The sequence below is a fragment of the Grammomys surdaster genome, unplaced genomic scaffold (assembly GCF_004785775.1).
Source record: "Grammomys surdaster isolate TR1022 unplaced genomic scaffold, NIH_TR_1.0 125901, whole genome shotgun sequence".
NCBI lineage: Eukaryota > Metazoa > Chordata > Mammalia > Rodentia > Muridae > Grammomys > Grammomys surdaster.
In genome coordinates, this window is record NW_021620725.1 from 775,546 (window position 1) to 790,444 (window position 14,899).

The window sequence follows — 14,899 nt, forward strand, 5'->3', positions numbered from 1 at the left end:
TGGAACTCAGTGACAGACTGCAAACACAAGCTCTTGGTGAGACTGCAAGAACCACAAGCCAATAAATAAACACATAATACAGTTGTAGCACAGAGATCTGAATTTTAAAATAACACACATCATGAAAGTCCTATCTGATTAACTGTGAATACTGGAGAGGTAGAAGAGCCATTCATATTTCCACACAGAAATAAACATTAATGTCAATCCTGCTTCATTGTATAATCACTGTCTATTAATTTTGTAATATTTATTATTTATTACTATTAATAATGCTATTTTAGTTATCACGGTATAAACCCTTTGCATTTCTGATCAGTTCTTAGGGCAGTTTTCCTAGAATTAGAATCCTAGGTCAGAGGAAACACCACTTGAGGACTCTTGTTACTTATTACCAAACTGCTGTCTGAAAGTTCAAATCAGTTCATCCACCTAGAAGCAAAGTTCATTATCTGTCGCTATAAGCTCGGGTAAGACTGGACTTGGATAAGAAATGCCTGGCCAGGGCACATGTGTTGAGTGCCCACTGTGAACTGAGCAGAGCATTCTGCTACCATCAAATGGTACTTGTTTTCACCATTTATTTTAGGTCAGCCGATGTTTTTCAAGGCCTGAGAGCAATCTGAAAACCAGGGTTGACCTGAGTGAGAACTCACTAAAACACTGGTGATTGCTTTCTGAAAGAGCAGCATTTGGGGGAGGCCTGAGCCCAGCACTTGAGGGAGTGAAGCACACGTCCACTGCTGAGCTGTTTGAAATTGGGCAAAATGAGAGCAATCAAGAACACGGGAGAAAGCTGCGTAGCCTGATGGGGTGGAAAGATTACCTAGTAGGTCTTTGTGGCTTGGAGTTTCAGGGACTTGGGTCACATTGCTGGAAGATTTGTGCAGTTCATGCATCAGTGCTATGTCTCAGAATATATACATTAGTTATTTCACCTGTGAAACTCATTTTCCACATGCGGATGGATAAGGTACTACATCCTGTGAGGGCTATTGTCATTTTTCTCTTATGTCAGGTATTCTTCTTCTTTATCAGTAGTCAGGCAGAAAATGATTATCAGAAAATAAGACCCTAGCACAAGTCACAGTAGGGCGGGGGACAGTTACTAACCATACAGAAGGAATAAAGAAATATGTTCCACCTTTAAAAATCTTACGCAACCAAAGAAATGCAAACCAGTTACTACAATGCCTATTAAACATTAAAAACTACTGAAAATGACACCTCCCAGTACAGAGAAGAGTGTACTGCACTGGCCCACAGCTGGTGACACTGCTAACAAGTACAGTTCATTTGCAAAGTAATTTGGCAATGTTTCAAAAGTCACAAAAGATCTATACTACTTAACTCACTAATTACACTCATAAGAATATATCCTAAAAATATAATTCAAAGGCACAGCAAGGTTCTAGGAGTAAAGACCTTCAACTGCATTATTATATTGGTAAAATTTTACAAAGATTTATTTTATTTTTAATTATGTGTATATGCCTGTGTGTGGGTTTGTACATGTGATTGAAGTGCTTGTGGAGGCCAGAAGAGGGCATCAGATTGCCTGGTGCTGGCATTGACAGGTGGATGTGAACCACCTCACGTAGGTTTTGGAAGATGAACTTGGAAAACCATTCAGTGCTTTGAACTACTGAGCCATCTCTTTAACCCTGTTGGTAAACATTTTAAAAAGCCAAAATGCTCAGCAATATAGGACGAGGCCACCATGTTATGGTACAGCTACTCAGTGGGATAATACACATATCTCAGGCCTCCAGGCAAGTTTGCTACCACTGAATAACAAAGTAAATGTACTTGACGGTTGCAATTAAGTAGGCAAGGGGACTGTGACCAGGAGGAAACAGGAAAAAGCAGAAGCAGTCTGTTAAGATAGTGGAACTGTAAGTGTTTGACTCTTGTTTAGTATTTGCAATGGTCGTACATTTCTAACACTTGAGAGTACTTCAATGCATTTGCTTAAACCGACATACTCCACACTGCGCATCACACTGGCTTACGTTTTCCATGCTTCTTCCACAGTGTGTCTTCTTTCAAGTATCTCCCTCCGCAGCTTTACCATCTCTCTCTGAATCTCCTCCTTCTCTTTCTTGGCCAGCAGAGCTTTCCTTTTCTTCTCTTCTTGCACTAGACACTGAGCCTCCAAGAAGGCTGCTTTTTTCAGGGCACTTTCCATTCTCTGAGACTCCAGTTGTTTCTCACGTCTTAAGCGATTTTCTTTGACCTTTCAGAAATCACAAATAGAATGCACAGGCCGACACTTAGGACACATTTTGAAGCTCAGAATACAACTAATTTGAAAGATTCTCACTCAAAACCCCACTGCTTATCGGAAAAACAAAGCCGTTCATTTGTTTCTGGAGTGAAAGAAGTATATAGTTCTACAAGCAGTTAGAGGAGAGGACTTGCACTATCCGGGGTGAACTGCATGAAGGATAAGCTGAGTGTGATAATAGGCTCAGAGCCCACATGTTGTTCTTATTTGGAAATGAACTCCCATTCTGAAACTTGTCCCGTGTATATATGACCACTTCCCCCTGGGCTCTGACTTTAACAATCACTTAAGAAAGAATAAGCTACATTCAGGTGGCTGTAATCTGAAGGACAGAACAGAAATCCATTGCCTTAGGGAACACTACCAGGTTCTACTCATTTCTGTCTTTAAGTATGCCAACAATTTGTGGCCACAGTTGGAAACCAAAAGCAAGACTTTTGTGATACTTCTAAATAAGCACATGCATTCCTCTCAATGCTAATTCTTCAGAGTCTGGCTCCTCTCTCTTTACCCTTTTCACCCACTAGTTGTGGTGAGACTCATAGACAATGGGCATGTCTTATTGAACCTTCCCTCCTTCCTTTGTCAACCTAGGATCCTACATCTTCCCATTTCTCCAACATTCCCATGGCTGGCTAGGTATACCCTAATGGTTCAAAACAGTGACTATTCATAATATGTAATTAGAAATCTAGTGTTATAAAATGACAGCATATATATGTAGATATTAGTGCTAGTTTTGTCTTAGCCCTTATCACATGGCAAAGATCCGGTCACTCTGAATTCCCCAAACTCTTTTGTGAGGCAGAGATCGCCTTTTCCTCTATTACCTACTATTCCTTTTGGAAGAAGGAAAGTTCCCATATGCCTTTCCAATTCAAAACAGCTGAACTAGATTTAATTCAGATCTGTCCTCCTTTTCAAATTATAATCACAAAATGAGTGAATTTTAGTTGTCTAGAAAAGAATTATCCTTATAATATCTAGCAGAATATTCATGATAATATATTAATGTCACCATTCAAAGACCAAATTGGAGCAAATGCAATCTACATATGTATAATCGGAAGCACCACATTCACACTAATAAAGTTTAGTTCAGTTCTCAACTGGTCAAAATCTATTATTCTAATTTCGGTTATTTCTTAAATAAATTGTTTCCTACTCTCGGTTTATGAGAATTATTTTTCTTCTGAAGTTCTTATATTTTATTTTTATTCTTCCTTACCAAACCACAGATGGCACCCTTTTTCATAATAAAGCCTAAGTCTTTATTTAAGCTTATTAAATGTGTTACACAAAGACTGCTTCCTGTTATCCATTTTAATTTTGTTTTTCCCTCCCACCTGCTTATGTCTCATCTCCATGGTAAGACGAGGATCCTTCTGCTGCCTCTTGCCTTGGTTTTCCTTCCTTGCAAGCTCTTCTACCATCTCAGCAGCCACCACTTCTTTATGGAGCAGATGCTCTAGAAATCTCTCAACAGTGGCACTTTCCTCCTCTCCCTCCAAATAGCCACATAAATCTGGGAACAAAAAAACATCAAGGAGGAGAATTAAAAAATAATATTAATATTTACATAAAAATTCCAAAACATACAAGGCTCTGATTGTCTCACTAGCAGGAACCAGTAATGACAGTTGGGTGAGTGTGACCCCCAGCAATCACCTTCAGATAAAGGCACAAACTCCATCCCTTGGGAACTGCCCTCACTCAAGTTACTAAGCGTCTTCACAGCCAGATCTAAAAGGTATTGCTTTAACCTAAACCACCTCAAAAACTCTTGCTTAAAAACAACCTTCAACTGATCCTAGGCTATAGCTCAGTGTTATAGCTCGTTCTCTAGCATGCATTACCCTGGCTTTAATCCACTTTCTTCTACCAAATGCTATAGAATGGCTATACTATGGGTACATTTTATGTGTCCATTCTAAACTTTTAAAGAAACTATCAAACTGCCATCCAAAGTGGGATGCATCTTTACATCCTACCAGTCCTGTGGAGTGTCCCAGCTCCTCCAAATCTTTACCCAGGCTGGGCATGGTTAGTCTTAACTTTAAGCTATTTGAACAGTAGTGTAGTGTAACTCATTGTAGACTTAGTATAGTATAGTAGGCTTGCCTAGTGACCCAGGCTTCTGACCAGTTAGACTAGGTGATATTAAAGTAGTCTTCTAGCTCTCAGGGCTCATGACTGTGATTCGCTAGTGAGGGTTTGTAGTCTTAGCAAGAGGAATGCCATCAGCTGGTTTCACCAAGGCTGACTTGAGTCAGGTGTCAAAAGCTGACCTGCCATGTTACTCAATCCACAGCAGAAAACAAACAACAAAATCAAAAACCCCAAACCTTTGTGGTACAGTAGAAGATCCTTTACAAGTCTGTTATTTAATTTGTTTGACATTAGCTTTATACAAAAGAGGAAAAGAAAGGAAACATCCTGAGAAGAGAAATAGCCTCTCTTGTAAATGAAAATGAATCAAAGCTTAAGAAGCATTTTATAATTATAAAATGATATGTGAATATTTAAGTGTGTTCTCTGTCAAAGCAAATAGTTATCTGATGATATATGGGCAAGAGATATTTTTAATTGCTACATAAATTATAAGCAAAATTATAAATAATGTAATATTTTAATTTTAAAAAGCAATAGGAACTTACTAACCAAGGAAATAGCAAAGGGGATTTATACTCAATCAAGAAAAATTAAACTCACAAAGATAAACCAAACATACATAAGCCAAATGTATCATTTATTATTTACAACAATAAAAATACTTCTTAGAAACATTCATTAGATGTTAAAGCTTAGAAGAACCAGATAAGTTCTTACCATCAAACTTGTCATACTTCAAATGGCCATGGGCGTCTGGCACAGGGGGGTTGCTTAGCACAGTGCTTTCCCCTTCTCCATCACTCGCTAATTCTTGTTTAAATTTGTTGTCTAGCCAGTCATTGACTAGCTCCTGAGCTGTTAGTAGAACAAAACTATCTTTTAATATTTCAGTGACTTACAGGCTTCCTTTATTTGCTGTTTTCATTGATTGATTGATTGATTCATTCATTCATTCATTCACTCACTCAGAGGTGCTTGAACACCCATTATGTGACAAATACTATTTTAGATACTAGGAATATAACAGGGAACAAAATTGAATAGAAAATGTTACCACCACAAATCTAACAGTCTAAACAAGGAGAAATGACAAATGAATACGACAAAAACAAAGCAGGGAAACAAGAAATGGAGGCTGAGTGTTGAAGTTTTAAATTGGGGGGTCAAGTAGAAGACATCACAGCAAAGGATGGCTATGAGTAACCCACATGGATACACAAGGCAATACTGTACTATGCAGGGGAAAGAAAGGTCAAAGGCCCTACTGCACGAGTGTGTAGAGGGCCAGAGAAGTGACTATGAGGGCAGTGTGGCTGGAGAAATGGGAGGGAGAGAGAGTGAGAGAGAGAGAGGGGGGGGGGGAGAAGAAGGAGGAGGAGGAGGAGGAAGAGGAGGAGGAGGAGGAAGAGGAGGAAGAGGAAGAGGAGGAGGAGAAAGAAGAAGAAGAGGAGGAGGAGGAGGAGGAAGAGGAGGAGGAGGAGGAGGAAGAGGAGGAGGAGGAGGAGGAGAAGAAGAAGAGAAGGGTGGGGGAGGTATAACGGTGAGATAGAAGAGGTGATAAACCAGGCTGAAAGCAGTGCTTATCAATAAGGTTGTGATCTTGCCCCTCATCTGAAATACAGCAACATTGGAAGCTATTTTTGGTTGTCACAATCAGGAGAAGTGGTAACAGCATCCAAAGGCTAGGATACTGCTAAACACCCTGTTGATAATATAGTCAGTCCCATGACAATACTCTGGCCCCAAATGTCCTAAAGCTGAAATCCTTTTATTTAAAGTCCTGATGCCATTTTAGGTATTTTGTCTACTACTCTAAGCTTGAAAGCCATGGGATGTTTGTAAGAGATAACCAAATTGGAAGGTCAAGATGGTATTGGTGACAATACTCAAGATTTCTTGGGATGTGTCCAAACTGAAGGAACAAATGTGAGAGCTGTCAGCATAGACAGTAATCTTAAGCCTTAGAAAAGGACGACATTATCAGGGGAACAAAGTAGGTGGAGAAGAGTTCAAAAACTCAAAACCTGAGGAAATCTACCTTTTAGGAGTGGAAGAGAAAAAGTAGAACCAGGAAAGCTAAATAGGAAGGAGAGATCTTGAGTGTAAAGGAAGTCAGAGCATGGATGCTGAAAGCTAACTGATACTAGAAAATCTTAACAGCAGGGCAGGAGAGGTGGCCTGGTGGTTAAGGGTACTTTCTGCTATTGCAGAGGACCTGGGTCAGTTCTCAGGATCTAGATGCCAGTTCACAACACCTGTAACTCCAGCTCAGGAGAGTGACATCATTTTCTGGCCTCTGTTGGCAACAACATGATATGTGTGCACGTAAATTCATGAAGGAATAAACAAGCAAGCCAGGCGGTGGCGGCGCACGCCTTTAATCCCAGCACTTGGGAGGCAGAGGCAGGTGGATTTCTGAGTTTGAGGCTAGCCTGGTCTACAGAGTGAGTTCCAGGACAGCCAGGGCTACACAGAGAAACCCTGTCTCGAAAAACAAAAACAAACAAACAAACAAACAGAATAAACAAGCAAGCAAATAAATAAATATCAAGTAAAAACTTATATGTAAAAACAGGAGAAAATGTTTCCATTAGCACTACCTTCATCATTTTTATCATTATCAAAGGGCTCGTCCTAGGTCTAGGGCATGGAGAGTTCAAAGAAGAAAGCCACTTACTTTCAAATTACTTTCACCACTGTTACTATTATCTCATAGTTTTTACACAATAATTAGGTATTCCTATATATTAATTAATGTCAAGAAATGTTTTTATAGTTAAAATAGGAGAAAACAAATGATAATAGTGGCCCTTTATCTGTAGCTCTATTTTCCACAGTTTTAGTTACTTAAGTTAACAGAGGCCCAAAAACATCACATGGAAAATACCAGAAATAATTCCTAAGTTCGGAATTGTCCTGTTTAAGTAGCATAAGACTGTGTGCTATCTTATGCCATTCCACTGGGATATGAGTGATTTCTCTGTCCAGCACATTCTCACCAGCCACACTACTGTTCTTAGTTAATAGATTAGTGGCCACCTCATTTACTGAGTTGATTGCTTATCACTGTAGTGACAGTGTTCAAGCAACCCAGAGATAACAGCCTAACACTGCCTCTATGATTTGGTCATTCACCTCACTTCATCACATCATTCAGGGGTTGTATCATCACATATCGTCATATCGTCACAAGAACAATGGTGAATACAGTAGAAAAAGATGTCTTAAGAAAGATGACATCCCCCAGAGATTCTGGAAGGTACTTCATGGGGACTACAGTGGAAACATAGTATAACAAGTATGCTACAAGAACGCAGAGAAAGGGAGCTAATAATCATTAACCTGTGCACAACAAGTTACACCTTCATGTACATAGTTTGGATGTAACACAGTCTAAGTCTACTGAATGCCACATGCAGTAAGGGCTTACTAGGAAGTACTAAAAGAACCAAGGGAAATTACTTCCTTTGCAAGTTATACCACACAGCTCCTCATGCTGGATGGGGAGAGGCAAGCAGACCACCGAAGAGCAGAGATTTTCAGAGTGTTCCCCACAGCCCTAGTTATGGTAGGATACTAATGCAGCTGATGAGAAGAGAATGAAAACCAACCTTTATAAAGCATGCTCTTTCCATGCACCAGCAAAGGTAGATACAGACCTAGCAGTTTCTCAAGACAGTAAATATTATAGAAATAAAATACCTGTCCCCTAAAAAAAATCGTGGTCTAGAAAGCTTGGGAAATGGAGCAAGACAATAATTTTCTTCAATTACAGGGTTTCTGGGAGCTCTTAAAGTATGTCACATATGGCTGCTGGCAGGGTGGAAGGTGAGGGGCACAACTCTTTACAGCATAGCTCTCCTTTATTCTGACTGCTGACCACTGGAGACTAATCAGTGTCGCTTTACTTCACCTACCCACTTCAGCAGCTTCCACAGTTTACTTCCCTAACCCCAACCCCCAAATACTACACTTTTCTATATTTAAATTACGGGCCTCTTCTAACCCTGTCCTACCCTATTCTACTCAGAATAAACTCTAGGTCCTTTCCCAGGCCAACAGTGCCCTGTCCAGTGAGTCTCCTGCTCACGCCTTACGCTCATGTCTACTGGAAAGCGAGCCCCACTGCCTTCCCCTCCGTTTCTCGTGTAGGCCAAGCTTGTCTGTACTTTGAGCTCCTGACACCACTTGCCCTTGGCTTGAGTGGAGCCAGCAAAAGAGACTGGGAAAAAGAGCCTCCAAGGGAGGAGGGAAGTCAGAGGACTAGATCCTACAAGCCAGCTTCTGTTTGGATTATTTGTGTCCCCAGTTACTTCATTTATCTCTTCATCTATTCGATGCATACATATTTAAGTCTTGTTCGCCATAGTAGACACTAGAAATATTGTTTATGAACAAGAAAGCAAAGCTGTGTTTTCATGGAGTAAGCACTCTAGTGAGGGAATGAAGAAGTAGAACCAAATGATCAGGTAGTGATCTATTCAAAACATTCAAAGGCAAGGAAGTTAAACTAGTTTTAGAGCCTCTTCTCAAGGAACCAAACTGGTTTATAAACCAGAGGTCGATTCATAGTCTAATACCAGATCAAGTTAATACGCCACCATCTGTGCCATAGGACCAATACCTTATACCATTCACCAGTTAAGTATTATATCAAACTGCTCCTAATAGTGGCTGCTTCAAATTCAGGAAAGGCAGTGAGCTTTAAATACAGCCTTGTGGGGCTGGGGTGATGGCTTAGAGTTAAAAGTGCAGATTGTTCTTGCAGGCAATCCAAGTTCAGTTCCTAGCACACACACCAGGGGGCTCACAACCACCTGTGACTCCAGCTCCAGGGAGCCTGATATCTCTGGCCTCCTCCAGCATCTTCGTAAACATGCAGACACCAATATGAAGACACAGACAAAGACACACACACAGAGACAGACAGACACAGAGTCAAACACAAATCTTTACAGATGCCTTACAATTGAAATGCAGTTAGCTCCGGAATACACAGCTTCAGGGTCGCAGAGAAGCAAAGGTTAACAGTGAGGATCAGAGCAGTTCTCATTCCATGCTTTGCACTGAGTTCTGAGCTAAGCTTTAATAAGTGTTAACATCACACCTACAAATGCAACCTCTCACCTTCTTCATAGACGTCATCATGCTCACACGTTGCCAGATCTACCGCTTGTCGCCAAAACCTTCCAGGTAAATCTGCATTTCTGGTAGAATATGTATTCGAAATGGCAAATTCTGAAGCTTTCTCCACTCTCTTCAGGATAACAGAAAAAAAAAATCTATCAGATGATAGCAACCTTGTTCAGGGTTAGAAAATGGCTGCTTTTCTGACAACTAGTAGGATTCTTTAATTTTCCCGTTTTTGTTGAAACTCTGGGCAATATTTTAGTTTTGTGTGTAATGTTAAATTAATTGCAGCAGTTGGCCAAGTTCTAACTAGCATTCCCAGTGTCTCTAAGAATGCTGTTTAGGCTTAGGTAAGTTGGAAATAGAACTGATGAGAGACACTGGTGGATATGCCTAAAGACCTGAGCTTCATCTGTGGGCCCACAAGGCAGCAGGAGAGAACTGACTCCTGACCTCCACACACGTGCCACAGCACATAGATCTATATACACATAGATGTATATCTGCCTGTATATATGTGTGCATGTATACACACTTACTACAATAAATAAAATGAGCATTTCTTTTTTATTAGCATGTATTAATTGTCCAAAATAATAGGTTTCATTGTGACATACTCATACACACGTAACATACTTCGATCATACTCCCCCCATTACCTCCTTTGTCCATGTTAGGGTTAAGTTTAGTTTGGCAACAGGATCCTGAAACCTGAATACTTTATTCTGAACAAACATCTGATATCAATTTCTGTGCCACTGAGACTTGTAAGTGAACAGAAACCACAGGCTGCCTCCTCAAATTTCTACAGGTAAAAGAAGTACCACTGTGTATGATGCAAGCCACAGGTTCCATACAACTGAGACAGATGGCCACCACTGTAGACATCTAGACTGCTTTAATTCAAAAACAAGAGTTTAATAAAATCACAACCAGCTTCACAGGATTGGGGAAGGAACTAAAGCTGAGCAAAACACCTTAGGACTGAGTAGAGAACATTTTATTTTACTTCACAGGTGAACTCCAGCGTCTGTGTCTCCAACACTTGCATCCCCTTGCTATTGTTAAGCGTTTACTCTTTAGACCAGCACTGACAACTCATAATTTAGTTCTTCACGTGAAAACTGTGGAGTCTTCCAGAACCTAAAATCTGTCTCTTTCTGTCTCTGTGCCTCAGTCTGTCTGACCCCTTCCCCTTCCTTCCCTTTCTCCTCATACCTGTTAGAAAATGTTTTGACTCTATTTTCAACATTACACATAACCTAGCTCCTTGGCATCATCCCATAGCCACCACCTCAGTCCAGGGAATGTGTTTCCCAACCGCTTCTCTGGACCAGGATTTACCACAGCAAGTGATCCCTTTCCAAGTGAGAGCCACACCATAAACCACTTAAACATTTCAGTTAGAACTAAGACAAATCCTTACAATGTGCTTCAAGGTCCAGGCCCTAACCCCTCTGTGAGCCCCCTGTCACCTCACCAGCCCACTTCACGTCAGCCACACGGATCCCTTTGTACATCCATCCTGTAACATTCCAATGGTGTTGCCACACCAAGGCCTCAGTAATCACCATCCCTCTGTCTGCCCATCTCTCCCACTAATTCTCATCCCACTCTTTCCCTCACCCCTAGCAAAAGTCACCGTCACAGCAGGGCTTCTCCACAACCACTGTAACCTCCTCCTCTTGTTCTCTCTCATCTGCTCAAACTTTGTATCTTTTATCATTTACAATATACCTTCTCTATTATAGACTCTGAACAGAACATTAGCAGAAACTGTTCTCTTCTTCACAAGAGAACTCCTAGCAATCAGATTCATGCTAGTACTCAGTCAGTAACCAAAAAATAATTAGTAAAGGAAGAACTAGAGATTTATTCTAAGACGCTGCACTACTGTGTTTGTAGTGTTCCTGGCCTATTTGGGAAATGACTTTGCCTGTTACCCTTGGTAGAGAGCTTGGTAATAACTTTATAAAAACTTGCCAAAGGTACATTATCTAACTCTCATGTTGCCTGGGTTAGGTTTCTGATGTTAGCAAAGGAATAAAGTTTAAAACCCAAGGATAAAATCTTGTCGTAGGAGGGGTTGGAGGTGGAACAGGAGTGATATGGAACAGGAAAACAAACCATCAGAGTTGAGTGAAGGAGACACCAGTGTCTATAGAGACTGTTTCCCACACTGCTTCTCAGAGCCCATGGGTTGTCTGGCTTTATGTTATGGCATGTACTAGAGGATGCACTGATTCTAATTATGCGGACCTAGGCTTACCCTTTAGCTTCTTAAGAGTTCTATGAAAGATGACTTTGTATATAGTATCTGTGCTTGTATGCACACACATGTAAACAAGTACAAATAAAACAATCAGCGTTAATTTCTAAACTAATACCCATAAAAGAAATAGCAGATTTGTAGACTTGATTAAAACTTTGTAGACTAAGAATACAAGAGATAACTATATGTCATTTCATTAGAAATTTGTGTAGGGTTTTTTAAAAAAAAACTTTATTACGTACATGTATTAGCCAAATATATGTGGGTGTTAAAGGATAACTTGTAGGAATCAGTTTTCTTTTTCCACAGTGGGGTCTCAGGAATCAAACTTAGGTGGTTAAGCCTTGGCAGCAAGTGCCTTTACCCCATGAGCCATCTCTCCAGTCCTTGTAAAGGTTCTTAATAGAAGGTGGTGCAGAGTTTGGGAAATATGAGGAAACTGATCTTGATACAGCAAAGGGTCTGGAAATGGCAACTGAATGGAAGAGAATGTTTGCTCAGTTCTAACAAAGCAGCCTTGAAATATGTACTTGATGACACTAAGGTTAAGAAGTAATGTCTGCAGTGCTTCGACTTATAGTATTATCTCCCCCCAGAATAAGTATGTAAGAGCTAAGAGAGGTCTAGTCTACATCTCAGTAACTTGTGTCCATTTAACATCTTGTTCTTTCAGTAATTCTGTTCTAGCTCTGTTCCAGCAATCCAGTAAATACTACAGGGAAACAAAAGTAAACGTTTCATTCTTAGAAAGTTCAAGGTTTTGTTTTGGTTCCATATGCCATCTGCATAGTAATCCATTCAAAAGCAGTTCTAAAGTAAGACAGACTGATTTAAAAATAAGCTTATTGTGTGTATATATGTGTGTGTGTGTGTGCGCGCGCGCATGTGCACCTGTGTGTGCAGGACAGAGAACAACCTTGGGTATAGCTTTTCTCACTGGCTTGGAGCCACCAATTAGGCTACGCTGGCTGGCCAGGAGGCCCATGGGATCCACCTGCTTGCTTCCCTAGCTGGAATTACAAACACCACCATGTCTTTCCTTTAATATGGATTCCGGCTATCTAACTCAGATTGTCATGCTTAGAAGACAAACACTTAACAACAACTGAGCCATCTATTTTTCCAGCCCTAAGACACTTTCTAGTTAGTAACTATGTTCAATGAAATTTCCTTTACAAAATACTAAACTCAGTTATTCCTATAACCTTATGCATATTCCACATATCCCACAAATCATCACAGATAGCAGAAACAGTGGCTACAACATGACCCTTCATTTCATTATGATCAGAAGATACAAAAAGGAGTTTAACATATCCTCATATGTGTATGGTTCATATATGTTTGTGAAAGTTCCAATTCTTTTAAGAATCGCTCTTTATAGGAACATGCATTTGATGTTTTATTAATAAAGTGTGTATAACAGAATTCTAAAGGAAACTATTCAAGGATGGGGGTTAGGCTGTGGAAGTGGGTTTGGAGCATCTAAAGCTGAGTTGAATGGGAAGGATCTAGATCATGTCTCAGAAAGAACAGATACTCCAGGAAGAGGCATCAGCAAAAAACACAGCAGAGGGAGCACCTGCTTGATAGAGAGGAAGGAGAAAGACCAGGGAGGAGAAGAGAGATGCAGAGTATTGGAATAAAAAAGTTCAATCAGGCAGGAGTAAGACAGGATAAAGATGAATTGTAAATCATGGAATACTGCATTTAGTGCTAGCTGAGCACCTGCCTGATTCTAAGTGATTTCTCCATCACTGTGGATGCTCACTAACATCTCGGTCTCAAAGTTTGCTGGACCTTCTCTTTTATCACAGCATTCCCCACAATTCTCCTTTAGCTACCCACTTAAATCCAAACCACGTTGTACAGATTGTCTCATTCCTCAGCCTAAACCCCGTTAACCAGCTCTCCATGTTAACCATCCATCCATGCTTCATTCCTCTTACTCCCACAACTCTGAAGCTGGACCCAATCAAGTCTTTTAGTCATTGCAAGCCATTCTCCTCCACATCTGTAAGATCTTGAAAGAGGACCTTCCCTTCCTTCAAATTCATATGGACGGTCTGCTATTGTCTTACTTCCACATCCCCATCCCTTCATTTCAGTAGTGACAATCCCCAAGCTGGGATCAGTTTAATCTACCTTTTTTTTTTTTTGTACCTTAAAACTTAATGGTTACTTACTTCAGCTAAATCTACAACACAACTGGCAATCTTCCTTTTGTGTTCTAAAGAGAGGACTTTCTCTACCTTCACCATCCTTCTACCGAACAAATTCACAGATGTTCTCTTAAAGGATGGGCCACTCAAGTGGATTTGGAAGTATTAGGAGGAAACATTAACCACTGAGGGTATACCCAGAGTTGTGATATATTATGGAGTCAAATCCGGGGTAGGGGATGGGGGGAGCAGAGAACACGAGGTAATAGGAGAAGAGATAACAGTCCAATGGAGAATAATAACGGAGGAGAGGGTGTCTAGAATATAGATGCTGAGGCTGTCAAAGTAGAATGGAGAAGTTTGGTGGCTAGCAAGAGATGACGAGTTTGGTCAAAAAGGTCAGTCCTAGTAACTGTTTCTGTGGAATGGAAACTGAAACAAATAGATGTTTTATGTGTATGGTACTGCTGATCGAGTAAGAAACAGAAACTAAGCAAAAATAATTGTGGACAAGAGAAAACAATGAAAATATAAAAGTCAAGAGTCCACATTATGTAGATCTGCAGATATTAGATAAGAAAATAAAATCATTCGATAATCAGGACTGACTTCAGGTTCAAATAAGAACTTATTGATTTTTTCAATCTGGGAGATTTGTGAGCAAGATGGGAAAGAGCCTGTGCAGAAGATTTAGAGGAATGATAAAACTCTGAGTCCAACGGGCTGACAGCTACAGGAAGGAGGAAAATCATAGAAGTGAGACAAAATGGATTTCATCCTTGAGTTTTCATTAAATCTCTCCCTCTAAAAGAGGTGGTAAGCAAGTGTATGACTAAGGCCTGCAGAACCTCAGTACTGGGACTCTGGACATTGACATGCAAGCCAGGGTTGCTGGAGGCTAAGTGGTCTTTCAGGGGCTGAAATTCATTATGTGAT

The 14,899-nt window shown here is 40.3% G+C and overlaps 1 protein-coding gene across 1 annotated transcript in view; it reads right to left on the reverse strand.

The window, feature by feature from the left end:
• The window catches only part of Ccdc191 (coiled-coil domain containing 191), a 65,473-nt gene that overhangs the window by 47,216 nt on the left and 3,358 nt on the right, over positions 1-14,899 (reverse strand). Inside the window, exons 3-6 of the mRNA XM_028752428.1 lie at positions 9,527-9,656; positions 5,117-5,254; positions 3,634-3,812; positions 2,013-2,236 (exon numbers count right to left, since the gene is read on the reverse strand). Of these exons, the coding sequence (XP_028608261.1) occupies positions 2,013-2,236; positions 3,634-3,812; positions 5,117-5,254; positions 9,527-9,656 (671 nt within the window). The remainder of the gene's footprint in view (positions 1-2,012; positions 2,237-3,633; positions 3,813-5,116; positions 5,255-9,526; positions 9,657-14,899) is intronic.